This window comes from Chiloscyllium punctatum, chromosome 11, assembly GCF_047496795.1.
Source record: "Chiloscyllium punctatum isolate Juve2018m chromosome 11, sChiPun1.3, whole genome shotgun sequence".
Lineage (NCBI taxonomy): Eukaryota > Metazoa > Chordata > Chondrichthyes > Orectolobiformes > Hemiscylliidae > Chiloscyllium > Chiloscyllium punctatum.
In genome coordinates this window covers 26,326,964-26,354,935 of record NC_092749.1, presented here as the reverse complement: position 1 = coordinate 26,354,935, position 27,972 = coordinate 26,326,964, and the positions used below count along the sequence as shown (strand labels likewise).

The following is a 27,972-nucleotide window of genomic DNA, read 5'->3' as shown; positions in this document are numbered from 1 at the left end:
ATTTCACATGATCCCTGCAACTGCTGCCATCTGGGTTGGGGGAGGGGGGGGGGGGGGGCACGCGCTACCACATACATAACCGTCGTCCTTGCTCGAGCGCTGTGACGCCAGTGTTGCCCATTACCAAAATGGCGGTGGTGACTTCAGAGCCGGGTCCGCTGAGCCTATTTGCCAGCATGGGATTTCGTCCACTCAATCTCGCGAGGTTTGGTGCCCTTTCCCTCCCCCCCCCCCCTGCCAAAAAGTGTGCTGTCCTCCGGTCAAAGCTGATCGGTGTAAGTGGCCAGTTTGTGAGCACCGTGATGGACGGACTTTGAAGAGATCAAGAGGGGCTGGCACATGGGACGATGATGATCGCACGGGTTACCCGCGTTTGTTGCAAGGATCTTCGGAAAAAGGTAAGGAGACAGCTCCCGGCCAGCCCTGCCCCTGATTCCAACCCCAACGTGCCTGCAGTATCTTAAGCAGATCTAAATGACTGCTGCTTTGTTTTAGATGACACTTCATCCATTTAACCTACCCCGTATTTTGCATTAAATAAAATGAATGAACCAGATCCCACCCAGTTAGGTGATTTTGTTTTTAATAGGTCGACCTCTCAATTTACCATCTTTGGTTGGATGGTGTGCAACGGCGGCCTAGTGAAATGTCAGAGACCAAAAAAAAAGTGCAGATGCTGGAATCCAAGGTAGACAAGCAGGAGGCTGGAAGAATGCAGCAAGCCAGGTAGCATCAGGAGGTGGAGAAGTCGAAGTTTCGGGTGTTAGCCCTTCTTCAGGACTGGGGTGGGTGCAGGGGAAGCTGCAGATAAAGTGGGCTGCGTGGACTGGGGGGATAGGTGAAGACAGGCAGACGGTACGACCTGGTTGGTCAATGGGCAGAATGATCCTGTTAGTGGTAGGGAAGAGGGGAAAGGGTTGGGAATAGGAAGGTAGGTTACTTGAAATTGGAGAACTCAATATTGAGTCCTCCGGGCTGTAGGCTGCCCAAGAGGAAGATGAGGTGTTGTTCCTCCAATTTGTGGTGTGATTCTTTGTGGCAGTGGAGGAGGCCAAGGATGGTCATGTCGGAAAGGGAGTGGTAAGGGGAATTAAAATTGGCAGTGACCAGTTGGCCCTTGCAGGCCCGGTGAACTGTTCCCTAAGTTTATGTTCAGTCTCCCTGATGTAGAGAAGACTACATCAGGAGCATCTGATGCAGTAAACTAGGTTGGAAGAGAGGCAGGTGACTCACTCTCACCTGGAAGGACAGTTTGAGGCCATATGATAGAGGTGAGGGGGGATGGTGTACCGGCAGGTTTTGCATCTTTTCCAGTTGAAGGGGAAGGTAACTATGAGTTCGGGGAGATCGGTGGGGAGAGTGGCGCAAACCAAGGACTGTTGAAGGGAACGGTCCTTGCAGAAAGTCAAGAGGAGTGGGGAGTGGAAGATGTTCTTGGTGGTGGAGTCTAGTTGGAGTTGGCAGAAGTGTTTAAGGGTGATGCGTTTGATGTGGAGACTGGTGGGGTAGTAGATGAGGACAAGGGGGACTCTGTCTTTATTGTGTTGGTGGGGTGTTTAGAGTAATGGAACGGGGAATGGAGGTGGTGCGGTGGGGGACTGTCTGGATGACAGAGGAGGAAAAGCTTGTTGTTCGAAGTAGATGGACATCTGGGATGCTCGCGAGTGGTATGTCTCCTCGTCCGAGCAGATGCACGGAGGAGGAGGACTGGGAGAATGGGGATGGAGTTCTTGCAGGATACTGGGTGGGAGGAGGTGTAGTCCGGGTAGTTATGGGAGTCTGTCTGGATAACAGGGGAAGGAAAGGTTAGACATACAATCCGTGGATATATACACACAATACATACATGTGAAAAGAAAACTACTAGAACTGCGAAAAAAAATCAGTGCAATTACAGACATAGTTTCAGAATAAAGAGGTGTCAATTTAAGACTGAGGATGAGGAGGATTTCTTCTTAGACAGTTGAGGGTCTTTGGAACTCCTTGCCACAGAGAGTCATGGGGCAGAGTCTGGTTGTATATTTAAGGCTGAGATTGATTCTTTCAGTAGGGGAAATCAAAGTTTAGTGGGAAAGGGCAGGAAAATAGATGGGAAAACTATTGGATCAGCCACGATCCTATTGCAGTATGTGCCTCTTCGGGTGAAGGGCAAGGCTGATAGGTGTAGGGAATACTGGATGATTAGAGAAATTGAGGTATGGTTTAGACTAAGGAAGCATGTGTCAAGATTAAAGTTAAAAATCACACTACACGAGGTTATAGTCCTACAGGTTTATTTGGAAGTACTCCTTCATCAGGTAGCTACTGGGGCATGATCATAGTACACAGAATTTATTGCAGAAGATCATTGTGTCATGCAACTGATGCAATTTATTGAAAAAAAACCTAGATTGCTGTTAAATTGAAAATAGAACGTTACAGTACAGACCCTTCGGCCCTCGATGTTGTGCTGCCCTGTGAAACCAATCCGAAGCCAATCTAACCTACACTATTCCATTCTCGTCCATATGCCTATCCAATGACCATTTAAATGCACGTAAAGTTGGCAAAGCTACAACTGTTGCAGGCAGTGCGTTCCATGCCCCTACACTGTCTTAATAAATAAATTACCTCTGACATCTGTCCTATATCTATTACCCCTCAATTTGAAGCTATGCCACCTCTTGCTAGCTGTCACCATCTGAGGAAAATGGCTCTCGCTGTCCACTTGATTGAATCCTCTGATATATGTCTCAATTAATTCGTTTCTCAACCTCCTCTTTAACCAAAACAGCCTCAAGCCTTTCCTCAGAAGACTTTCCCTCCATACCAGGCAACATGTCAGTAAATCTCCTCTGAACCCTTTCTAAAGCTTCCAGATCCCTTCCTATAATGCAGTGACAGAAAGGTGGTAAGGACAAGTCTGGGAACTACAGACCAGTGAGCCTGACGTTGGTGGTGGGCAAGTTGTTGGAGGGAATCCTGAGGGACAGGATGTATATGTATTTAGAAAAGCAAGGACTGATTAGAGATAGTCAGCATGGCTTTGTACATGGGAAATTATGTCTTATGAATGTGATTGAGATTTTTTGAAGAAATAACAAAGAGGATTGAGGGCAGAGTGATGGACGTGATCTATATGGACTTCAGTAAGGCGTTCGACAAGGTTCCCTATGGGAGACTGGTTAGTAAGGTTAGATCTCATAGAATACAAGGAGAACTAGCCATTTGGATACAGAACTGGCTCAAAGGTAGAAGACAGAGGGTGGTGGTGGAGAGTTGTTTTTCAGATGGATGCCCTGTGACCAGTGGAGTGCCTCAAGAATTGATGCTGGGTCCATTACTTTTCATCATTTGTATAAATGATTTGGATGTGAGCATAAGAGGTATAGTTAGTCAGTTTGCAGATGACACCAAAATTGCAGGTGTAGTGGACAGCGAAGAAGGTTAACTTGGATTACAGTGGGATCTTGATCAGATGAGCCAATGGGCTGAAGAGTGGCAGATGGAGTTTAATTTTGATAAATGCGAGGTGCTGCATTTTGGGAAAGCAAATCTTAGCAGGACTTATACACTTAATGTTAAGGTCCTAGGGAGTGTTGCTGAACAAAGAGACCTTGGAGTGCAGGTTCATAGCTCCTTGAAAGTGGAGTCACAGTTAGATAGGATAGTGAAGAAGGTGTTTGGTATACTTTCCTTTATTGGTCAGAGTATTGAGTACAGGAGTTTGGGAGGTCATGTTGCGGCTGTACAGGACATTGGTTAGGCCACCTTTGGAATATTGCATGCAGTTCTGGTCTCCTTCCTATCTTAAGGATGTTGTGAAACTTATAAGGGTTCAGAAAAGATTGACCAGGGTATTGCCAAGGTTGGAGGATTTGAGCTGTAGGGAGAGGTTGAATAGGCCAAAGATGTTTTCCCTGGAACGTCGGAGGCTGAGGGGTGACCTTATAGATGTTTATAAAATCATGAGGTGCATGGATAGGGTAAATAGACAAAGTCTTTTCCCTGAGGTGGGGGAGTCCAGAACTAGAGGGCATAGGTTTAGGGTGAGACAGAAACAAGATAAAAGAGACCTAGGGGGCAACTTTTTCACACAGAGGGTGGTGCTTGTGTGGAATGGTCTGCCAGAGGAAGTGGTGGAGGCTAGTACATTTGCAGCATTTAAGAGGCATCTGGTTGCATATGTGAATAGGAAGGGTTTGGAGGGATATGGGCCGGATGCTGGCAGGTGTGACTAGATTGGGTTGGGATATCTGGTCGGCGTGGATGAGTTGGACCGAAGGGTCTGTTTCTGAGCTGTACATCTCTATGACTCTGACCAGATACCCCAAGTGCGGCCGCACCAGAGTTTTGTACAGCTGCGGCATGATCTCCTGATTCCAAAACTCGATCCCTCTACAAATAAAAGCTAACACACCACATTACTTCTTAACAGTCCTATCAACCTGGGTGGCAACTTTGAGGGATCTATGTACATGGTCACAGAGATCTCTCTGCTCACCTACACTACCAAGAGTCTTATCATTCGTCCAATACTCTGCATTCCTGTTACTCCTTCCAAGGTGAATCACCTCACACTTTTCTGTTTTAAACTCCATTTGCCACCTCTCAGCCCAGCTCTGTAGCTTATGTCCCTCTGTAACCTACAACATCCTTTGGCACTATTGACACTCTACCGACCTTAGTGTCATCCGCAAATTTACTAACCCATCCTTCTACACCCTCATCCAGGTCATTTATAAAAATGATAGCCTTCCATCTTTTAAAATGGGTTGCAAGTTTTGATTTATTAATATCTCAGTCCCAGAACTTCTTTCCAGGAAGTTCCCAGGATAATTAAGGTATTATATTAAAAAGAAGTGACTTCTTAGCTCAGACTTTAGTGCATTAAGTTATCATTATGATCTTTTGCTATAAATTCTGTGTCCTATGATCATGCCCCACTAGGTACTTGATGAAAGAGCAACGCTCCAAAAACTTGTACTTGCAAATAAACCTGTTGGACTATAACCTGGTGTTGTGTGAGTTTTAACTTTGTCATCCCAGTCAAACACCTGCACCTCCATATCATACAGACAGCAGAGAATGGGTGAATCCCTCGAAGAGCTTAAAGACAGTAGGAGTATACTTAGAGTCATAGAGATGTACAGCATGTCCAACCTGTCCATGCCGACCAGATATCCCAATCCAATCTAGTCCCACCTGCCAGCACCCGGCCTATATCCCTCCCAACCCTTCCTATTCATATACCCATCCAAATGCCTCTTAAATGTTGCAATTGTACCAGCCTCCACCACATCCTCTGGCAGCTCATTCCATACACGTACTATCCTCTGCGTGAAAAGAATTGCCCCTTAGGTCTCTTTTATATCTTTCCCCTCTCACTCTAAACCTATGCCCTCTAGTTCTGGACTCCTCGACCCCAGGGAAAAGACTGTCTATTTACCCTATCCATGCCCCTCATAATTTTATAAACCTCTATAAGGTCACCCCTCAGCCTCCGATGCTCCAAGGAAAACAGCCCCAGCCTGTTCAGCCTCTCCTTGTAGCTCAGATCCTCCAACCCTGGCAACATCCTTGAAAATCTTTTCTGAACCCTTTCAAGTTTCACAACATCTTTCCGATAGGAAGGAGACCAGAATTGCACGCAATATTCCAACAGTGGCCTAACCAATGTCCTGTACAGCCGCAACATGACCTCCCAACTCCTGTACTCAATACTCTGACCAATAAAGGAAAGCATACCAAACGCCGCCTTCACTATCCTATCTACCTGCGACTCCACTTTCAAGGAGCTATGAACCTGCACTCCAAGGTCTCTTTGTTCAGCAACACTCCCTAGGACCTTACCATTTAAGTGTATAAGTCCTGCTAAGATTTGCTTTCCCAAAATGCAGCACCTCGCATTTATCTGAATTAAACTCCATCTGCCACTTCTCAGCCCATTGGCCCATCTGGTCCAGATCCTGTTGTAATCTGAGGTAACCCTCTTCGCTGTCCACTACACCTCCAATTTTGGTGTCATCTGCAAACTTAGTAACTGTACCTCTTATGAAATCAGTAGAACAAAAAAAGAACATGCGGTAGCTTGGCATATAGAGTTAAGGAGAATCCAAAGGCACTCTATAGATACATTAAGAGCAAAAATAATTTCAGATGTTGCAATTAAAATAGGGCATGTACATTTATAAATAAATCTGTATGACTTCATGGTTCTTTGTGATAAATATGGTAATCTCTTATATTTTATTAGTTTTATGCATGTCTATGAAGTACAACTGTTGAAAAGTGCATCAAAAAAATGAATAAAATTACAGTCACATTGTTTCAGGTTTTGACTGTTGTTTATCTCCCATCTTATGAGCCAAAAGAAACAAAACGTTTTTAATCAATTGTATGTTCCACAGCCCAGTAGGACAATATTTTATGTGTTACTTTTGCTTTAATTAAAATGCTTTCTTTTCTTCTTGAAATAGTTTGTCTCAACTCTATCTGGAGGATATGAATTGCCATCTAATCTCCAAGCAAACTTCATTGACATAGAGAAAAAAGGTACGCTATTCAGCATTATTTTGTTTAAAGGGTGACACGATGGCTCAATGGTTAGCATTGTTGCCTCTCGGTTCCAGGGTTGGATTCCAACTTTGGGTGACTGTGCCGAGTTTGTACATTCTTTTGTGTCTGCATAGGTTTCCAACAGGTTCTTAGGTTTCCCCCCTCATTCCAGAGATGTGCAGGTTAGGTGGATTAGCCATGGGAAATGCGGGCTTACGGGGATTCGGTAGAAGGCTAGGTCTGGGTAGGATGCTTTTTGGAGAGTCAGTGAGACTCAATGGGCTGACTGGCTTGCTTCCATACTGTAGGATTCTATGATTCTAAGTATTTAAACACAAGAGAAAAAAAAAGTTGAATTCTGAAGAAGGGTCACAGAACCCAAAATGTTAACTGCTTTCTCTCCACAGATGCTGTCAGACCTGCTGAGTTCTTCCAGCAATTTCTGTTTGTATTTAAGCACAAGGCCTTATCTAACCTTCGGTTTCTAAGAAAAGATACTAACACCAGTTTCTCCTTTTAATTTGTTGGCCAGAAGGTTGAAAACATGTAATGAAATGGCATTGCATCTGTCTATCCTAGTTCGATACAGTGCATTATTGTATTGTCACACTGCCTCCATTGTAGCAATCCTCTGCTACAGTATTCTGTAAAGACAAGTTATTAACTGCCTATAGTTTTGATCATTTCCTGCGATATTTTCTGCTGATAGTTACTGTTTTAGCATCTAAAAATTATATTTTGCTATCTATAATTTAATTGTCACTCCTGTTTTCGATTGAGCAGGAAGGTGTAAATACAGCTATTATTTATAGGTTATGATTCATGAAGGAAAAGAATCAGACCTACTGAAAACAAAAGGTGAGGGAGAAATTATTTTAATTACTAATCATAAAGGACCAAGAAAGTTGGCTAATTGAAGAGATAAACTAACCAAAACCAGGAGCCATACATTTATTTTTAAGGAATTCTGATTTCAGTAGTTCAGGGGTCAGTTATCGGTTGCAGCCAGAGTTTAAGGGGCATAGTAAGCTTTATTTGCATTGTGTTCAATCTGAGGTAGAGTGTTTTTTACATGTACATCTTGAATGATGCTAGGCAATGGAATCTTTTTAAAGCATTGTTTTAACTGCCACCATTGTATTCATGGATGAGTAAGATTCATTCATTATTTGATAATGACAGCATTCATAATCTGGTTAATATATTTCAGGACCACCACCATCATTTGAATCTGAATCGCCTGTTTTCCGAAGGTGTGAGATAGCAGTTCCTACGCATCTGAAGCCCAGAGAGGCATGGCTGGAATCTCTGCGGGGCTATACTGATGACAAGCTAGGCATCGTCGATTTACACCCTGATGTTTTTGCAGTACCTCCAAGGTAATGTATTCAGATCTCTGTCTCTCTGCACTTACTCTATGGCTGTAACACTGTATTCTGCACTCTGTTCTGCAAACCTGTTGCACTTTGTACGTTATGATCTGCCTGTATAGCACACAAAACAACACATTTCACTGTATTTCAGTACATGTGACAGATATAAATCAATTACTTCATATTGAGATTACAACAGAACTGAAATATTATATAACTTGATTATTTAAAATTGGCTTCCTATTGTTCCACTACCTTTCCTTACAGTTTTTGTCTGAAAAAATTAATTGTCATTGTATTAGTTTGGAACAGTGTCATGTGTTTCTTTCCCTATGATATTCGGCTGTGTGCAAAGGTATATAAATGTGAAAACAGTGAAAATATAAGTGTACTGAATGTGGTCACCGTAAAACAGTTAGAATGTTTAAAGTAAACTTGATTGTAATATGTTGCCCTATGATCATAAATTAGTCCTTTCTTGTATATATTAACTTTTTAAAAATTTGCTTGTGATACATGGATGGCACTGGCTGAGCTAGCATTTTATTGCTTGGCCCTAGTTGCCCCATAGAAGTTCATGGTTAGGTGTTTTCTTGAACTGCTGTAGTCCATGTGCTGGAGATAGATGCTGATAGGGAAGGAGTTTGATCATTTGACCCAATGACCGTGAAGGAATGGTGATATATTTTCAAGTCAGGATGGTGAGTGGCTTGGGGGCACTTGGAGGTTGTGGTGTACCCATGTATCTGCTGCCATTCTCCTAGATGTTAATGGTTGTTTGTTTGGTAGGTATTGCCTTAGGAGCCTTGGTGAATTTCTGCAGTGCACCTTGCAGGTAATTCACACTGCTGCTACCAAGCATCGGTGGTGAAGGAAGTGGATAAGACCATAAGACATAGGAGTGGAAGTAAGGCCATTCGGCCCATCGAGTCCACTCCGCCATTCAATCATGGCTGATGAGCATTTCAGCTCCACTTACCAGCATTCTCCCCGTAGCCCTTAATTCCTCTAGACAACAAGAACCTATCAATCTCGGCCTTGAAGACATTTAGCGTCCCGGCTTCCACTGCACTCCGTGGCAATGAATTCCACAGGCCCACCACTCTCTGGCTGAAGAAATGTCTCCGCATTTCTGTTCTGAAATGACCCCCTCTAATTCTAAGGCTGTGTCCACGGGTCCTAGTCTCCTCGCCTAACAGAAACAATTTCCTAGCATCCACCTTTTCAAAGCCATGTATTATTTTGTACGTCTCTATTAGATCTCCCCTTAATCTTCTAAACTCCAACGAATACAATCCCAGTATCCTCAGCCGTTCCTCATATGCTAGACCTGTCATTCCAGGGATCATCCGTGTGAATCTCCGCTGGACACGTTCCAGTGCCAGTATGTCCTTCCTGAGGTGTGGGGACCAAAACTGGACACAGAACTCCAAATGGGGCCTAACCAGAGCTTTATAAAGTCTTAGTAGTACATCTCTGCTTTTATATTCCAACCCTCTTGAGATAAGAGACAACATTGCATTCGCTTTCTTAATCACAGACTCAACCTGCATGTTTACCTTTAGAGAATCCTCGACTAGCACTCCCAGATCCCTTTGTGCTTTGGCTTTATTAATTTTCTCACCGTTTAGAAAGTAGTCCATGCTTTTATTCTTTTTGCCAAAGTGCAAGACCTCGCACTTGCTCACGTTAAATTCCATCAGCCATTTCCTGGACCACTCTCCCAACCTGTCTAGATCCTTCTGTAGCCTCCCCACTTCCTCAGTACTACCTGCCTGTCCACCTAACTTTGTATCATCGGCAAACTTCGCTAGAATGCCTCCGGTTCCCTCATCCAAATCATTAATATATAATGCGAACAGCTGTGGCCCCAGCACCGAACCCTGCGGGACACCGCTCGTCACCGGCTGCCATTCTGAAAAAGAACCTTTTATCCCAACTCTCTGCCTTCTGTTAGACAGCAAATCCTCAATCCATCCCAGCAGCTCACCTCGAACACCATGGGCCCTCACCTTGCTCAGCAGCCTCCCGTGTGGCACCTTATCAAAGGCCTTTTGGAAGTCTAGATAGACCACATCCACTGGGTTTCCCTGGTCTAACCTACTTGTTACCTCTTCAAAAAATTCCAACAGGTTTGTCAGGCATGACCTCCCTTTACTAAATCCATGCTGACTTGTTCTAATCAGACTCTGCTCTTCCAAGAATTTAGAAACCTCATCCTTAATGATGGATTCTAGAATTTTACCAACAACAGAGGTTAAGCTGATTGGCCTATAATTTTCCATCTTTTGCCTTGATCCTTTCTTGAACAAGGGGGTTACTACAGCCATCTTCCAATCATCCGGGACCTTTCCTGACTCCAGTGACTCTTGAAAGATCTCAACCAATGCCTCTACTATTTCCTCAGCAACCTCTCTCAGAACTCTAGGGTGTATCCCATCGGGGCCAGGAGATTTATCAATTTTAAGACTTTTTAACTTTTCTAGCACTATCTCTTTCGTAATGGCAACCATACTCAACTCAGCCCCGCGACACCCTTTAATTTTTGGGATATTACTCATGTCTTCCACTGTGAAAACTGATGCAAAGTACTTGTTAAGTTCTCCTGCTATTTCCTTATCTCCCATCACTAGGCTCCCTGCATCAGTTTGAAGTGGCCCAATGTCTACTTTTGCCTGTCGTTTGTCTCTTATGTACTGAAAGAAACTTTTACTATTATTTCTAATATTACTGGCTAGCCTACCTTCATATTTGATCCTCTCATTTCTTATTATACTCTTTGTTATCCTCTGTTTGCTTTTGTATCCTTCCCAATCTTCTGATTTCCCACTGTTCTTAGCCACTTTATAGGATCTCTCTTTTTCTTTAATACATTTCCTGACTTCCTTTGTCAGCCAAGGTTGTCTAATCCCTCCCCGGTTAATCTTTCTTTTCTTGGGAATGAACCTCTGTACAGTGTCCTCAATTATACCTACAAACTCCTGCCATTTTTGCTCTACTGTCTTCCTGGTTAGCCTCTGCTTCCAGTCTATTTTAGTCAGTTCCTCTCTCATGCCTTCATAATTACCTTTATTCAACTGTAACACCATTACATCAGATTTTGCCTTCTCCCTTTCAAACTCCAGACTGAACTCTACCATATTATGGTCGCTACTTCCTAAGGGTTCCCTTACTTTAAGATCTTTTATAGAGTCTGGTTCATTGCAAAGCACTAGGTCCAGAATAGCCTACTCTCTTGTGGGCTCCATGACAAGTTGTTCCAAAAAGCCATCCTGTAAGCATTCCATGAATTCCCTTTCTTTAGATCCACTAGCAACATTATTTACCCAGTCCACCTGCATATTGAAGTCACCCATGATCAATGTAACCTTGCCTTTCTGACATGCCTTCTCTATTTCCCGGTACATGTTGCGTCCCTGGTCCTGACCACTGTTAGGAGGTCTGTACACAACTCCAATTATGGTTTTTTTGCCTTTGTGGTTCCTCAATTCCACCCACACAGATTCCACATCATCCGACGCTATGTCATTCAATACCATAGATTTAATTTTGTTCTTAACTAACAAGGCAACCCCACCCCCTCTGCCCACCTCTCTGTCTTTTCGATAAGTTGAAAAACCATGGAGGTTTAACTGCCAGTCCTGACCCCCCTGTAACCAAGTCTCTGTGATGCCTACTACATCATAATCGTTCACTATTATCTGTGCCATTAGTTCATCGGCTTTGTTATGAATGCTACGAACATTCAGGTAAAGTGCCTTAATGCTAACTTCCTTATCATTAGAGATATTGGAAGTCATATGTCTTAAGTTATCCTTGTTTTTTTCTGCATTCTCAGTCTGCCTCAATTTTAAATCCGCCTGGAAACATGCTATCCTGCTGCTTATCTTTCCATTTACCTCCATACTCCCTGTCGCTTTCACTTTCCCTTCCCCCCCAACTCAGAAGTTTAAAGTCCTACTGACCACCCTATTTATCCTCTTCGCTAGAACATTGGTACCTGATCGGTTCAGGTGGAGACCGTCCCAACGGTACAGATCCCCCCTGTTCCAAAACTGATGCCAATGCCCCATGAAGTGGAATCCCTCTTTCCCACACCAATCCCTTAGCCACGTGTTTAATTGCCTAATTTTCTTGTCCCTATGCCAATTGGCACGTGGCTCGGGCAGTAATCCGGTAATGTATTCTGATCTCTGTCTCTCTGCACTTACTCTATGGCTGTAACACTGTATTCTGCACTCTGTTCTGCAAACCTGTTGCACTTTGTACGTTATGATCTGCCTGTATAGCACACAAAACAACACATTTCACTGTATTTCAGTACATGTGACAGATATAAATCAATGACTTCATATTGAGATTACAACAGAACTGAAATATTATATAACTTGATTATTTAAAACTTGATTGTTTGTGGATGTGGTGCTAATCAGTGTGCTTTTTTTTACCGATGGTGTCAAACCTCTTGACTGTTGTTGGAGCTGCATTCACCTGGAAAATATGGAGCATTCCATCACACTCCTCATCTGTGCTACTGTGGTTTAACTGAAGTTGGAAACTGGCAATGACAATTTGCTGCTTTGTTAAAAAGGAAAACTTGCTTAGTGTGAACATTGTGCCTAAAAGGGGAAAAAAGTCAGACAAATTTCAAGGTTAAAAGAAAAGAAAAAATAGATTGTGATTGGGGAATGTATAGTATCAGCCTTACTGAGAAATGCTTTTTGTATTTTTACTTATCCCCTGTTGAAAAGAGAGACTCGGAGCATTCCCATATGAGACTCTGATACTGTAACTCTCCACTTGTTGTCAACTGTGAAATCACAATGCTGTCAACTTATAACACAAAGCTCTGTTTGACTTGAATTTGACTTGGTTTGTCTCATGCTTCATCCTGTCTAAATTTTACTATACATGCAGCAAGTCAGAATGTACCACAGAAAAAACTAAAAGACTATACACCTAGTTTTCACTTAAAGATATGTGCATGTGTGGCAATCTTAAAGGGACCATAGAATGGAAAAGGCCTTGTGCTGCAGAAAAAAATGAAAGAGAATGTTACTGGCAAGAAAGGCATTTATTCTTCATCTCTAGTGATCTTTGGTGATGATAGTGTATCTCCTTGAACAACGGTGACATGACATGTTCGAGTTCAGATGATGTATGACTTGAGAATTTGCAAAGTGATGCTGCACCAATGCATCTGCAGCTGTTACCTTTCTTAGTGGTATAAATTTAAACATTGGGAGGCGCCCTGAATGAAATCTTTATTTAAAGTTTTGCAGTGCAGTTTTTAGAAAACAATGTAGGCATGATAGTGGAAGGTGTTTGGTCTGGACTAATTGATATACCAGTCAAGTAGTCTGTTTTGCCCTCTGGGTCAAAAATGGACCAAGATTTCATTGCACTTGTTAGCTGTATGCAAAGTAGTGCATTCAAGTTCATTTCTTAAATTTTTGCATTTATCTCCATTGATACGGTATTATTTGACTTACTGTTGACCAATTGACTTGGTTAATAGAAGCATAGAACAAGAAAGTTATATTGAACTTCCATGAAGCACGACTTTGGCCTCACTGGAATATTGCTTCCAATTCTCAGTGCTGCACTTTAGGAATGTTTTGATGGCTTTGGAGAGAGTATGGGCTTTTGAGAATGTTTCCTGCGAGGACTTTCAGTCATGAAGACCGACTGGAGAAATTTGGACTGTTTGGTATGAAGAAAAGGCTGAAAGGAGATCTGATTGAAGTATTCAAAATCGTTAGAGGTTTGGCCAAAGTAAATATATTCCTAATCAAGAAAAAAATTCAGAACAGAGGGTCCGATTTAAAGTAATAATAAAAGAAGCAATATTGAGATGAGAAAAGTGTCTTCATGCAGCACGTGGTTATGGTCTGTAATGTATTGCTTGACAATGTGGTGGAAGCAAGTTCAAGCAAGGCACTCAAAAGGGAATGAAATGATATTTGAAAAGGTGTACAAGATTACGGGAAGTAGACAGGAGAATGTAACTTGGTCAGATGCCTATTTAAAAAGCCAGCACAGACACAGTGGGCTGAATGGGATCCTCCTCTATCATAATGATTGATTTAAAATATTATATGTACAGTTGCTGTTTCAGAAAGCAAATGCCATGAATTGACTATTTTATTTTAAACAGAATTGATATTCTACATGAAGTTGCAATTTGGCAGAAAAACTTTAAAAGAATAGTAAGTACATTTGATTTATTGTTGAAATGCATGCCATTCACTTCACAAATATTTTAATTTTCAAGACCATGTTTTTGGAACAGGTGTAGGCCATTTTAGCCCTTGGAGCTGTCTGCCATTTGAATAGATCAAATCTTATCTGCATTTTAATGTAATTAACTGCTTTGCTTTATATCTATTGATACTATTATTTAAGAAAAATATGTCATGGTCTTAAATTTCCATTGACTTAAAATCTACAGTCTTTTAGGTGGTCATGCTGATAGGATATTTATACCATCCTGAAGGGAATTGATTCCTTGTTCCCATCCATTCCATATCATTGTATAATTTAAAGAACATAGGTTCTAAACTCAAGGGAATGCAAGCTAGGTTTAGGGAAACTGTCCTCATAATTTAACACATTGATCAGGTCTGCAAAAATACTGATAGAAAATCCATTTTAATTCCATTCTTTTGTTAAATTTGTAGAGCTATGCCAAGGTGAAGTCTCGAGCTGAAGTACGAGGTGGAGGTAGAAAACCGTGGCGACAGAAGGGAAGTGGCAGGGCACGTCATGGCAGTATCCGATCACCAATATGGAGGGGAGGTAACCACTTATTGATGAAAGCATTTATATTTATTTAATTAATTCTGTTAATTACACATTTTTCAGGCTCTATTTAGAGGCATATTTCTGCTGTTTCTCTATTTGTAATTATGTTAGAACCATGTATAAAGTAGGCATTTTTTTCATTCTATGTAACAAGCAGTGTAAAACTCTTTCTCCTCTGCCCATCCTCCACATGTTCTGCATTATAATAATGCACATTTTAATCTATCGTTATTTGATTAAAAACAAAATTAATTTGTATTCCAAAAGTCAGGCTGGGACAATGAAGAATTTGGACTAGCTGACCACATTCTAATCTTTTGCAATAGATGCACTGCTTTAAATCTTTTCAATAACCTGTGCCCTTTTAATTTAATAACTTGCTGCAGCATCTAGTCCATTGTTATAGGAATTGTTTTGATTGATTAGGAAAAGCCTAGTTCTGAAACGTGTGATAATACACTTTTCTCAAAAGTTGGGATAGTCCTTTGTTATATTTAGGGAACATGAACAATGATCATGGACCATATCTAGATTAGTGCTTCTTACAACACAGTAAGGATATTTGCAGTTCAAGAGAAAAAGCAAACAATCACTGTTCTATGGAATAACAATGGGGAAAGGTTTCACTTCTAACTATTTATAGTGAAATAATCTATGGAAACCAGTTTAGAAAGAGAACACTTGGCATATTAACTGGACAGATCTGGATTTTTAAAAAAATTATTGAGCGTCAGAAAATTTGTTTTGTTTAACAGGTGGTGTTGCCCATGGTCCTCGAGGGCCAACTAGTTACTATTACATGTTGCCCATGAAAGTGCGTGTTATGGGACTGAAAGTGGCTCTCACTATGAAGTTAACTCAGGTAAGTACTAGTCTGCCCTTTCCAAACCAGTTGTGAACTTTTTATCTGCTTTATTTCACTCTTTGGTGTAACTAAACCTTAGGGGTTTTTTTCTAGCTGTGACAACTAGGTGGCTAACATAGCCAAGGCAATTTATTCTTTTTTTTTGTAAATATTTTTATTGAGAAAAAAAGATTACATTTTTTACAAAATTACAAAATCACTACAAAACAGTATAAGAATCTTATAATATAACGACAATAACAGTAAACAAACTACTACTCTACTCCATAAATCACTGAGGAGAGAGAAAAAAACATATGAAAACTACAATTTAATACATAACCAAAAAACTAAATTAAACCAAGTTGAACCAAGGTAAATTAAATTACATTCAGTTAAGTTACTGCACTCGGCACAATCCCATCAAAGCTCTCCACCACCGGGAGCATCAGTATGCAAACCCGTATTTGTTCAGAATTCTTCTTCCCAGGGGCCACTGGACTGTCAGACATAGCCCTCATGACTACACAGAGGCCCTGACCAATATAGTCGACAAGTCTGTGTCTATATAATTCAGAAAGGGCTGCCAGATCCTATAACACAGTTCAGTTTTCTAGTGCACCATACTCATAAGGAAGCCCAGGGGAATGTGCTCCATAACTGATCTACATTACCCCGAGGGTCCCGGGGGATTCTCTGACACCCACCTCATTACAATGTTCTTCCTCGTATAGAATGAAAGAATATTAAACAGTTTCTTTCCATGCGTGTCCAAAGAAGGGAGATTTGGCAAACCCAAGAGGAGGGACACCAGATCCACCTTGACCTCAGTTCCCAAAACCCCTTCCAAAACACGTGCTGTGGCACCCCAATACCTACGGAGCTCGTGGCATAACCACAAGCAATGAGTAAGAGTGCCAACATCTGTTCTACGTTTGGGGCACATTGGGACTGTTCTGTCTTAAATTTCGCAAGCCGTTCCATGCCATGTGAGCCCTGTGGAGTACTTTCAATTGCATAGCCTGCGTCCTATTGCAAATCAAAATCTTCCTTGCGTTCTCCCAAATATCCTCCCACGCCTCTAACAAGATCTCCACTCCCAATTCTTGAGTCCCGATTCCGCAAAGCTGCCCAATGTCCTTCGAGACACTACCTCCTAACACTTGATAGATGGTACTGACTGAGAGAGCGCCTATGGACTGAAGCGCACTACTCTATCCGACTTATAGGGACTAACCATCAATGTAGTCTTTTTCTGTATAAAGTCCCTAACCTGAAAGTAGCAAAATCCCTCTTAGGTAACTCATAATTTTGGCTCAACTGCTTGAAAGATATCATGACCTCCCTGTCAAATAAATCTCCCAAACAGGAGACTCCTCTAGATTCCCAGAATTTAAAGCCAGAGTCCATTGATCCCAACCGGAATCCTAACATTTCTACTATGGGGGTGAAAGGGGAAGTTTTTATGTAAAAGAACCTTATCGCATCATTCTCCATTCTTTAACCGTGTTAAGGACAATCAGATTCCTGCACTGGTCCATAATAGTCCTCATCTTGTCCATAAACAACAAATTGATGAGGGAGCATTTACCCTGGGAGGCCTCGATGACCAGTCAGATTGACCGCGGTACCTGGCAAGCCCAATCAACCACATAGGGTAGTAGGGAACTCAATTGGTATTTCTTAAAATCTGGGAAATCTGAACCTCCCATCTTCTGTGGAAGCTGCAATTTGGCAAGCTTAATAAGAAGCTGCCTGTGATGCCAGATGAAAGATCCAAACCAACTGTAAAGCTTCCATTGCGCTTGCCTAAGCAGCATCAAAGGGAGCATTCGCATGTGATATAATAAACGAGGAAGAACATTCATCTTGACCAGAGCAACTCTACCCAACCAGGATATCGGAAGATTGTCCCAGCGCCAAAGTTCCTGTCTTCTCTAGCTACTGCACAAAGTTAGCTTTATATAATTGATTGAAGGGTTGGGTGATAAAAATGTCTAAATACAAGAAACCTCTATGTGATCACCTGCAAGGGAATTGGGTTCCATCCCCAAGATCGGATGTTCTCGTAAGGCTCCCCACAGACATGATCTCCGACTTCATAAAATTAATTTTATACCCTGTAAACGAACCAAATAGATGAATCACTTGTATTAAACAGGATACAGATCAGTTAAAAACAGAAGAATGTCATCCGTATAAAGGGTAATCTTATGCCTGTCTGATCCTACCTCCAGGGCAATTATATTGGGGTCCCTCCGGATGAACTCTGCCAACGGCTCAATCACTGATCTAAATAATAGCGGTGAGAGAGGGCACCCTTATCGGCTGCCTCTACCGATAATAAATTATACCATTAGTGAGAACTGCTGCTTTCGGGTCACTATATAGCGCTGCCACCCCTGGCAAAAAAAAAACGCTCCAGTACATAAGAGGTACAGCCACTCCACCCGGTCAAACATTTTCTCTGCATCCAGGGAAACTACCAAGCCTGGAATCGACCCTTGCTGGCATACCTGAATCATGTTTAATACTTTTCAAATATTATTAGTAGACCTATGATGCTTAATAAAACCTGACTGGTCCTCCTTTACGATGAAGGGCAGAATCCTCTCCAATCTCAATGCCAGCATTTTCGACAGAAATTTAAAATCCACGTTCAGTAACAATATGGGCCTGTACAAAATACAGTCTTCTGGGGCTTTCCCTTTCTTGAGAATAAGAGAAGTAGTTGCTTCTCTCAGAGAATGGGAGACAGTCCTGACTGTACTAGTAGTTACATATCCAACAGTGCCCGGCCAGCGTGTCTATAAACTCCTTGTAAAACTCACTTTGAAGTCTTTCTGGGCTGGACGCTTTACCACTATGGAGCTGCCTCACCATCTCCTGTATCTCTTTGGATTGTCAGAGGGGCATTCAAAAAAGATGCCCTGCACTGAAGTTACACCTGGAAGGTCCAAAGTCTTAAAAAAGGGCCCCATCTTCACCAATCTGTCCTCACAGTCCTCCAACCGGTACAGCTCAGAGTAGAACTTGCTAAATGCTGCATTAATCAATTTGGCATCACAAGTAAGAGTACCAGCACTCTCTTTTAATGGATGTGACAGATTGGGGGACATTCTTCTTTCTGACCAGATATGCTAGATATCTACCCAGTTTATCACCAGACACGAATTACCTCTGTTTCACAAAGATTTCCCTTTTTACTGTCTGGATGAGTACATCATTCAAAGTAGCCCTGAGGGCTGTAATCTTCTGCAACTTGGTTACAGACAGTCTGTCAAAGTATGCTGTCTCAGCTGCCTTCAGGTGAGCCTCGAACAAATGCTGCTGCTCTCCCCACTGCCGCTTCTGGGTCACTGAGTAAGAAACAATCAAACCCCTTGCATAGGCCTTGGCAGTCTCCCAGAGCATCGACGGATTACTGGTCGTACCCAAATTAATGTCCCAAAAAATTTTAAGTTCCCGTGAAAAATGCTATATAAACTTGCTATCCTTCAAGAGGAAAGGATCTATGTGCCAGTGCCACGAGCTTGTCCTGTTATACCGGCCTTGACTGCCATGTATACTGCCGCATGGTCAGAAATGGCTATGTTCCCGATTCTGCAAGGCAGCACTGAATTCAAAATGGTCGATGGGGCAAAAAACATATCAATCCTAGTATAGCACTTATGCGAGTTAGAGAAAAAGGTGAAATATCTAACCTCAGGGTGAAAACGTTTCTACACATCCATCAACCCCAGCTCCCTGTTCAGGTCCACCAACTGCCTGGATTGCGGGGACATACCTGCGAGACTCCTGGGCAGCCTGTCCACTTCAGGGTCAATAAGTCGGTTAAAGTCTCCCCCCAATAATTGTATGATGTATCCCAAGGGCCATCAACCTGGGAAGCGCATCCGTTAAAAGTTTGAGGGGATGTGCTGGGGGCCAATATACATTCAAAATCCCATACTTCTCTCCATGTATTAAAGCTTTAAGAATCATAAACTGCCCACATTCATCCTTAATTTGGTCTAACAGTTGAAATGGGAGATTCTTCTGAAAGAGTATAGCAACTCCTCTACTTTTTTGAATTAAAGGATGAGAAAAACACCCATCTTACCCCTCCCTGCTGTAATTTCAAATGCTCCTTATTGGTTAGATGTGTTTATTGCAGCAAAGCTACATCGATCATCTCTTTTCTAAGGCTTGAAAGTATTTTTTTTCTCTTAATTGGTGAATGACTCCCCTTAACATTCCAGGTGCACCATTTAAACGAACGGTTAGCCATAGCCGTCCTAAACAGTCCGTGACCCTCCTGGATGAAGAACCCCACTGGTAGCACGCCGAGTGAAAACAGCAAACAGTTCGTGTAAATTTAAAAACACAATTATGGGTTTCCTCTGGGTGCTCTGGTTTCCTCCCACAGTACAAAGATGTGCAGGCTAGATGAATTAGCCATGCTAAATTGCCCATAGTGATAGGTGCATTTGTCAGAGGGAAATGGGTCTGGATGGAATACTCTTCAGAGGGTTGGTGTGGACTTGCTGGGCTGAAGGGCCTGTTCCCACACTGTAAGGGAATCTAATCTAATCTAATCTAATCTAAAACTACCAAATCAAAACTTCTAACAACAACTTCTACAGACCAACATATAACACAAATGAAAAGAGACTTTCCCCCTTGCCCACAGGGGGCAAATACACTACCCACTAACCCCTCCATGGCTCTTTCTAGCTGAAGCCATTCCCCAGCCCAGACAACACAAAGTAAGAAAAAATTATAAGAAAATCTTATAACAAGAAGATTGAAAGTGGGCACTCAACTTGTCCTATCCATACTTTAACCCTAGGCACTCCTTGTAGAGAAATAAAATTAATAATACTCCCCGCCCCCAATCCCATATCAAGGGAGAGAACCATAAAGGAAATGATGATAAAAAATAAAACAAAGGATAACGGGAGGGGAGAGAGAAGGGAGAAGACAGAGAAAAAGAAAAAACAGTGAGGACCCCCAGTTTTATTTTTAAAAAACGACAACCAGGTGAACCAGGCAAACTACAGAGAAAAACAAAGTAAACATTATTGTCCATATTATTCGAGCCAGCCAGGCTATTTTAAGGTATCTAGGACGTCCTTTGCCTTTCTGGTGAGTCAAAATTAAACACTGACTCTTTGTGGCTGAAACATAATGTTGCCAGATATCTTACGAAGTACTGGATATTCAAGTTCCTCAGCCGCCTTTTTACCTCATCAAAGGCCTTCCTCTTGTGAATCACGACTGCAGTAAAGTCCTGGAAAAGCATAATTCGCGATCCTTTGTATATCGGAGCCTGTGGATCCTTCCCCAGTGCTCTAGACGCTTCCAGCACCATTCGCTTATCTCGGTGGTGCAAGAGTTGCATTAGGACCGGACAGGGGTACTGGTACGATTCGGGCCTGCGCACTGCGACCCGCTGGGCCTACTTGGTCTGCCTTTACTTACAACTTCAAAAACTGCGGGAGCCTTAGCTCCAAGGAGCTGATAAGCTGACCTTCTTCCTCCCGTTCTGGCTGTGCCACCAGGCGGGCGTTCTTCCAACGGCCTTGATTTTTGAGGTCGTTGACCTGCTCTTCCAAAGCCTATACCTGCTGTTCCAAGGCCTGAACCCAACCCACCAAGGAATCTACCGCGGTTTCGGATGCCGCTGTCCGTTGCTCGACCTCCATGACGTGCTGCCTGAGATGCTGGATCTCCTGGTCATGTTTCTGCAGCATGACTGACTTCGGTTCCAGCTTGGTCCAGGTCTCCTCCATCACTGAATCGATCTTCTCTTGGAGTTTCACAAGGCAGTGCTCGATAGGTAAGTCTCCAGCACCGCTCACAGAGGCTGATGCTGCGGCTGCGGACGTGTCCAGTGCTGCATGGGAGTGCCCTGCAATCCTTGCTTTCCCTTCCCTTTAGTCATTTTTCTAACTATTTTAAACCAACACACAGCAATTCTGGGGGTCAAGAACTAACAATTTCTACCACAATGGGTAATAAAGAGAGGATGACTGCACCACTTTGACTGGGTTCTGGTGCAGAGCTCAGCAGGGCAGACCTACTGGATTGCTGCCATCGTGAATCCCCCAATTTATTATTTTTTAAAAGAAAGCAAAATACAATGTGTGGAAAATCAGAAAAAAATAGGCTGGGAGTACACAAAGGCATTTGTGGAGAGAAATACAGTTAATGTTTTAGTTCTACTGAAGAGTTACTGTCAGTGACTTGAAATATTCATATGGCTAAGAATTTCCAGCATTTTGATTCTATTTCAATGTTCATAATTGCCAGGTGTGTAAGACATAGAAGTTTTCTTCTAACTGCATTTGGATGGGTATACGAATATGCTGTGCTTTTCCAGCACCACTCTGATCTAAACATATGAATAGGAAGGGTTTGGAGGGATATGGGTCAGGTGCTGGCAGGTTGGACTAGATTGGGTTGGGATATGACTCAATGCTGAGATCCCTGGGTTAATTAAGAAGGCAGCATACTCCAGAGCTACTGAACCTAAATGAGCGGTGTTGTAATGTGAAGATAGCACAGTACTGTTAGAAGTGTTTTTATAGTATTGTGATCATGGTACATGTATTTCTTTTGACCATTAATGTTTTGCAATTATGCTTTAAAGAAAAATTAATTTCTAACAAAAATAACCTTAGCCCCTATTGCCATAGCTTAAACCAAAGAACTGGCGATGCTGGGAATTGAAAGCAAAAATAAAACACTGGAGAAACTCAGTGGGTTTCTCTAGCAACATGGCATCATAGAGAGATAAACAGAATTTATATTGAGTCCAGTGACCTTTTATCAGAACTCACCATGTCGGCACTTATGTTCCATTTCAGTGTCCTCAGTCTAAATGTGCCTCTAAGGTGACTTATAACAATAGTCATAGTGAGGAATTCTGCAAATTATGTTGTTTTCCAGCTTTTTTTCCCCAAACCAAGCCAGGCACTTAAATTATGAAAACTAAAACAATTATTTGACACCCTGTTTGATAGTAAAGGTATGTCTTGATGGAATATAAAACTGAGTTTAATTATTCTAATCACCTAGTTTTTCACACCACCTGTGTATTGAACTTATTGGTATCATCTTTTCATGCCTTCTTTTAGGATTACCTTCACATTATTGATTCCCTTGAGATGCCTAGCCCAGATCCTCAATATCTTCTTGACTTGGCACGTTATAGACACTGGGGAGATTCTGTTCTTATTGTAGATGTGTAAGTATTTGTTCTGTGCTGTAATTTGTAAATTGTTTATAAACATAGGGTTACTGTTTGGAAAAGAAATAGTACAAGCTTTTCAATCCACTGTGAAAGATAGATTATTTAAATGCAATACTGCATTTGCAGGCTTTGTATTTAAAATACACCAGTGATCTGAATCAGATTGTTTTATTGTGCAATTATGGGAATTTGATCCAGTTTTAGCCTCATTCTGGGCAAATTAGTTCAGGTTAATTGCAAAATCATGACATTTTTAACTCAAGAAAATTCAGAACAGTTTTCCAAGTAAATAATTTCAAATCCAGTTAAAATGCATTTTATTTGAATCATGCTATTTAGATTATATATTGGGTAGTGTAGCAATGTACTTGTCCTGTTACCATAAAAATTCAGTTTCAGTTCTACCCATGACAAGTTGTGAAATGGAGTTCAATGAAGCTATTCATTTATAAGCAACTAGGTTATAAGATTAATAACCAAACAGGTTCATGAATCTTTCAACAGAATGTTTGAATTCAGGTACTCTGCACATTAATTGGGCGGATGTTAGTTATTGAGAAAACATTACTTTGCTGAGAGAAAGTGTGAACTAATGCCAATGTAATTTAGGTTACCAAGTACGAATACTTTGAATATTTAGATTGTGAAATTGATTTATTTATTATTCACTTCTTCAGCAACGAAGATATGCCAGAAAATATTTTAGCAGCAACAAAACACTGTAAAACCATAACTGTAATGCCTGTTATAGGTAAGATTTTCGTTTACATTTCTTATTTATCTGAAATTAGGAAAACATCAAAAATCTAAATGTATCAAATAACTTCAAATTCATTTGCCACAGTCATGTAACCTTCAAAGTGCAACTTGCCAACTGAGCTGCTGGATGAATGTAAATCCAAACCCTAGTACACATTTTGTTTAACAAAATCCAGACTGCTCCAGGTTTAATAACTCTTCAGCAGAAGCATAATTAATTTCTATAGTTCTGGGTTAGGGAGAGGGGAAAAGTTATCAGCCGGAGTTCTCATTCCCAAACATTGGCCACTGACTCTTTATTAGAAAATAACTGTAGAATCTGGATGTAGGCAAGATAGAGCTGGACTGTGATGTTTTATTCCAGGTTCCCTCAATGACTATTGATCATTTTTAAATCAGAGAATTCGATGTGCATGGAACCTCTCAACATGCACAATGTGAATTGTTTAAAAGGATGTGAAAGAAAAATAATTTCACATCAGCAAACGTCATCAATTAACAACCACCTTCACCATCTTATTCCTTCAAGTAGATTGCAACTGTCTATACATTAATATTAGATGTGCCTGTCACTCAAACAATTAATTATTAGAATAAGGAACATATTCTCACCTTTCAGTTAACCTATCTCTAATAAATGTATTGAAGTTAGACAGCTGGACCTCATAGAATATGAGTTCCCTGATTGGGGCTGTTAATCAGGGAGCCCTGACTGACTGATAAGACCAGGAATGTCTACCTTAAGAAGGGAGTGGGCAGGCTGGAGGATGTCCTTGTGGGTCTGCTCCTGGGCCTGGCCAATGTGGCCATTAACAGGTCCAGGTAGGGATAATTTCAGCCAACTGCTTGCCCCTCTTCACGTTCGAGCCCAGGTGTCTTTGGAGAGAGAGCATGCAGTGTCCATCAACACTCAATGCCTTTAGGGAGAGATAGACATGGGGAGGGTGTATGTGAAGTTGGAGTGCTTAATTTCCACCTTCAATTCTATTTTGATTTGATCCTACCCTTCCCTTCACTTTTTCTTTCACGTAAGCATTGCTCCTACCACTTTGCTTGTTACTGGATCCCTGGCCCCTCACACATGGGTGTTTTTCCTAGTGGTGGAAATGTTGAATGATATTATTTTGCACATGGTGTCTCTAATGACTCCTGCACTTATACACACACAATATGGGTGTTGTGGGGAAAATAAGCACAATTGCTGTGTGGCAAATAAAAACAGAATATGAATGTCAGACACCCTGTTCACTCTGAGTTAGCTGCAAGGGAGCGGCGTAGATGTCAAGGACTCTCCTCATGTGAATAAAGGGTGATTTGGTGACAGGACACCAACCTCTGTAGAGTTATTTCAGTAGCAACAAGAGAAAAGCACTCTTCTGAAGAAACTTGCTCACAGCAGTCTTCTTTAAGTTGGCATAAGCATTTCTGGCATCATACAGTTATTTGGGAAGATTAACTCATTTAATCCACTGGTTGAAGACTGGGCCCTGTACATGGAAAGAATGTGTCATTCTTTCCTGGGATAATGACATTGGGCAGATGAAAAGCAATTCTCCTGACAACCCTATTTTGTTTTCGGAGCCTAATGCTCCCTGAGGCACCAGATATGAAAACTTTTCAAAAGTTTACAGATTTAGTTAAGAAATATTACGACCCCAAAACTGCCTGTAATTGAAATGCTGTCAGTTTTATTTAGCAATTAGAGAACCATGGGAATCCAGATCAGGATTTTTGACTAGGTGAAGATGAGTGGCAGAGGCATGTGACATCAGTTTAATGCTTAATGAGATGCTGAGAGACCGTTTGGTATGTGGGATTAATAATGCAAAAGCACCAACTAGCTGAAGCCCAACTGGACTTTAAACAGAAACTACAACTAGCTTTATCATTGTAAAATGTGGCAAGTGGATCATAAGAGTTATAGGGTATTCCTTTGGAAGAATGGTTAAAACTTCCTTTAGGATCCGGATCGGCAAACAATTATAGTTGCTGCCAGTATGTAGACTTGAGATAAGAGAGTCTCACTAGGCGTAAATGGAGTAAGAGAACTCATAAGCCGGTATCCCAGAGAATGTACAACCTGGAAAGTCAACCTGCATCTCGTTTAGAACAGTTAAATTGCTTAGCAACATCCAAATCAGAACCAGTCAAAATGAAGGTGTGGCTAAATGGTCACCTGGCTCTCAAGGAGGCCAATACCAGCACAGCAAACTTCAACCCTTAAGTTTTTGCAAGACCTCAGATAGGTTGAGAACTTGTACCAGGCAACCTTTTACAGATGAAGAGTACAACCTCAATTCCCGTCTTTGATGAGCAGCAGATGGCTCAATTACCACTGATTGTTGGGAAAGGCTCAAGCTTGATGGGAAAAATTGGTTGAGAAAATTTCAGAGATTGGCTTTGTGAGTGAAGTTAAAAACCTGAAGTTTTTCTGGCAATTCTAGGGGCTGTCAAGGGAGCAGAGGTCACCTTGCATGTTGACCAGGAAACAATTCTGCAAGGCCTGCCCAGTATTATTTTGTTATGGGCAAAAGTAGAGGCAGAAATCAGAAGGCTGGAAAGTGAAGGAATCAAACTAGTCCAGCAGGAGGCTGCTCGGTGCATTCACATTTGCTACTTGACTTCCCAAACAGGCCGAATGATCACAGGACATTTCTTTATCATTCCTACTCCAGGATTATAAGCCTTCTAAACTACCCATTTCCAAAGACTCTTAAAAATCCATCCTTAAATATTTGTTAGAAGGGTGGTTATTGGTAAAGTGGGTGGTTTTCTATTTAGGTACTGGAGTACTGTGTACAGTTTGGTCTTTTTATCTAAGACATATATGTTAGAGGCAATTCAGAGAAGATTCACTTTATGATACCTGACGTGGAGGGGTGGTAGGTTACCTTGTTAGGAAAAGCTGGATATGCATAAATTGAAAATTAAAAAGAATGCGGTGACTTTATTGAGACAATTCCAACAGAATGTGACAGGTTAGCTGTTCCCCTTGTTAGAGAGGCTAGAAACAGGAGACAGAGTTATAATAAGTAAGGCTTCTATTTTAAGACAGATGCTGAGAAATGCATTCAGAGGATAGTGAGTTTTTAGAACTCAAGAGATTAGGATTTTAACACTTTCAAAGTCCGAGAGAGGTAGATTCTTGACATCAAGGGAATTGGAGGATATTGGGGGTAGTTTGGAATGTGGAACTCGACACATTCCAGTCAGTCATGATATTACTGACTAACACAGCAAGCTTGAGGAGCTGAATGGTCTACTCCTGCTCCTCATTTGCATGTACATTTGATTATTTTAAAGTAGGCCAGCTGTATAGTTCATTTTAAGTTGCATTTTTAAGGGTGCTCCTGTACAGAAAGCTATAAAATGCTGCAGTTAGAATTGATGGCAGAGTTAATGGAAAACTACCTGTAGGGGTCTGAATTTAGCAATACTTCATTATGTAAATAGTGTTTAAGTGTCCTGACGTGCTTTACAAGAACACTTATACAAAATGACATAACACAAAACTGAATCAAAAAACTGTTTAGAAATGGCAGTTCATCTAGCAACTAATTTGAACATTATCTCACAATGATTAGATACACGATTAGCTAGATTGCAAAATAGATTTCTGCAGTAGCAATAGACTAAAGAAATAAAAGTATTGTCGCAAGTTCTTCTATTGGACCAATTCATTTATCCAATTTAGCTAAGTCATATCGGCACAGTCAGAATCCGTGAATTACAGTTGGTTCCTCCAATCCTGCTATCAAATAGCTTTTCAAGACTTGCACATAAATAATGATTCCTTGGAAAGAATAGTGTATAGTGACTACAGGGATAGTGATAAAATTTGTTTGAATGAATGACAACTGTGCAAAGTTTATAGTAGTTTTTAATCTTCCATCACAAACTCAATTGAAGCAGTGTTGAGGATTGATGGAAAGATAGTTCCATATTGGGATTTTACTGTTTATTGACTTCCTGAAACTCTGCCCAATCTTGTTTTCCAGGCCTGAATGTTCACAGTATGCTGAAATACGAGACCTTGGTTCTTACACTGGATGCAGTCAGTTTTCTCGAGAAGAAGCTGCTGTGGCACAATACCAGATTCACACCCCTCTATCCATTCAAACTACCTTACAAAGACTTCCCTTAAGAATGATGCAGAAAACAAATTTAGAAAAAGAGGACATTTATTTTTATGATCCAATAAAATCTATGACTTCATTGCACAACTCATATTGTTAGTCAATTACAAAAGAACGTGATTATGTAAATGTTGTACCAAGTTAATCTAGCTATAACGGACAGAAAAACTTCTGTGGAATGGTTCCACTTGCTAGTTCATGTCTAATTTTCCATCGCAATGCAGATCGTTTCTTCTCTGTTGGTATTATGTAATCATTTGGAACATAATTGTGCCGAGGTTT

At 41.3% G+C, this 27,972-nt stretch overlaps 2 protein-coding genes across 2 annotated transcripts in view; one reads left to right on the top strand and one right to left on the bottom strand.

Annotated features, from left to right (window-relative positions):
* Positions 1 to 225: 225 nt before the first annotated feature.
* mrpl4 (mitochondrial ribosomal protein L4) lies at positions 226 to 27,777 on the top strand. Its single transcript, XM_072580527.1, has 9 exons — positions 226 to 398; positions 6,459 to 6,534; positions 7,748 to 7,916; positions 14,068 to 14,119; positions 14,591 to 14,708; positions 15,470 to 15,576; positions 22,680 to 22,789; positions 23,473 to 23,546; positions 27,553 to 27,777. The coding sequence occupies exons 1-9, from the start codon at positions 348 to 350 to the stop codon at positions 27,696 to 27,698; spliced, it is 903 nt and encodes a 300-aa protein (XP_072436628.1). The 5' UTR covers positions 226 to 347; the 3' UTR covers positions 27,699 to 27,777.
* Positions 27,718 to 27,972, bottom strand: part of hyls1 (HYLS1 centriolar and ciliogenesis associated) — a 37,649-nt gene continuing 37,394 nt past the window's right edge. Inside the window, exon 12 of the mRNA XM_072580526.1 lies at positions 27,718 to 27,972. Coding sequence (XP_072436627.1) covers positions 27,841 to 27,972 — 132 coding nt within the window. The 3' untranslated portion in view covers positions 27,718 to 27,840.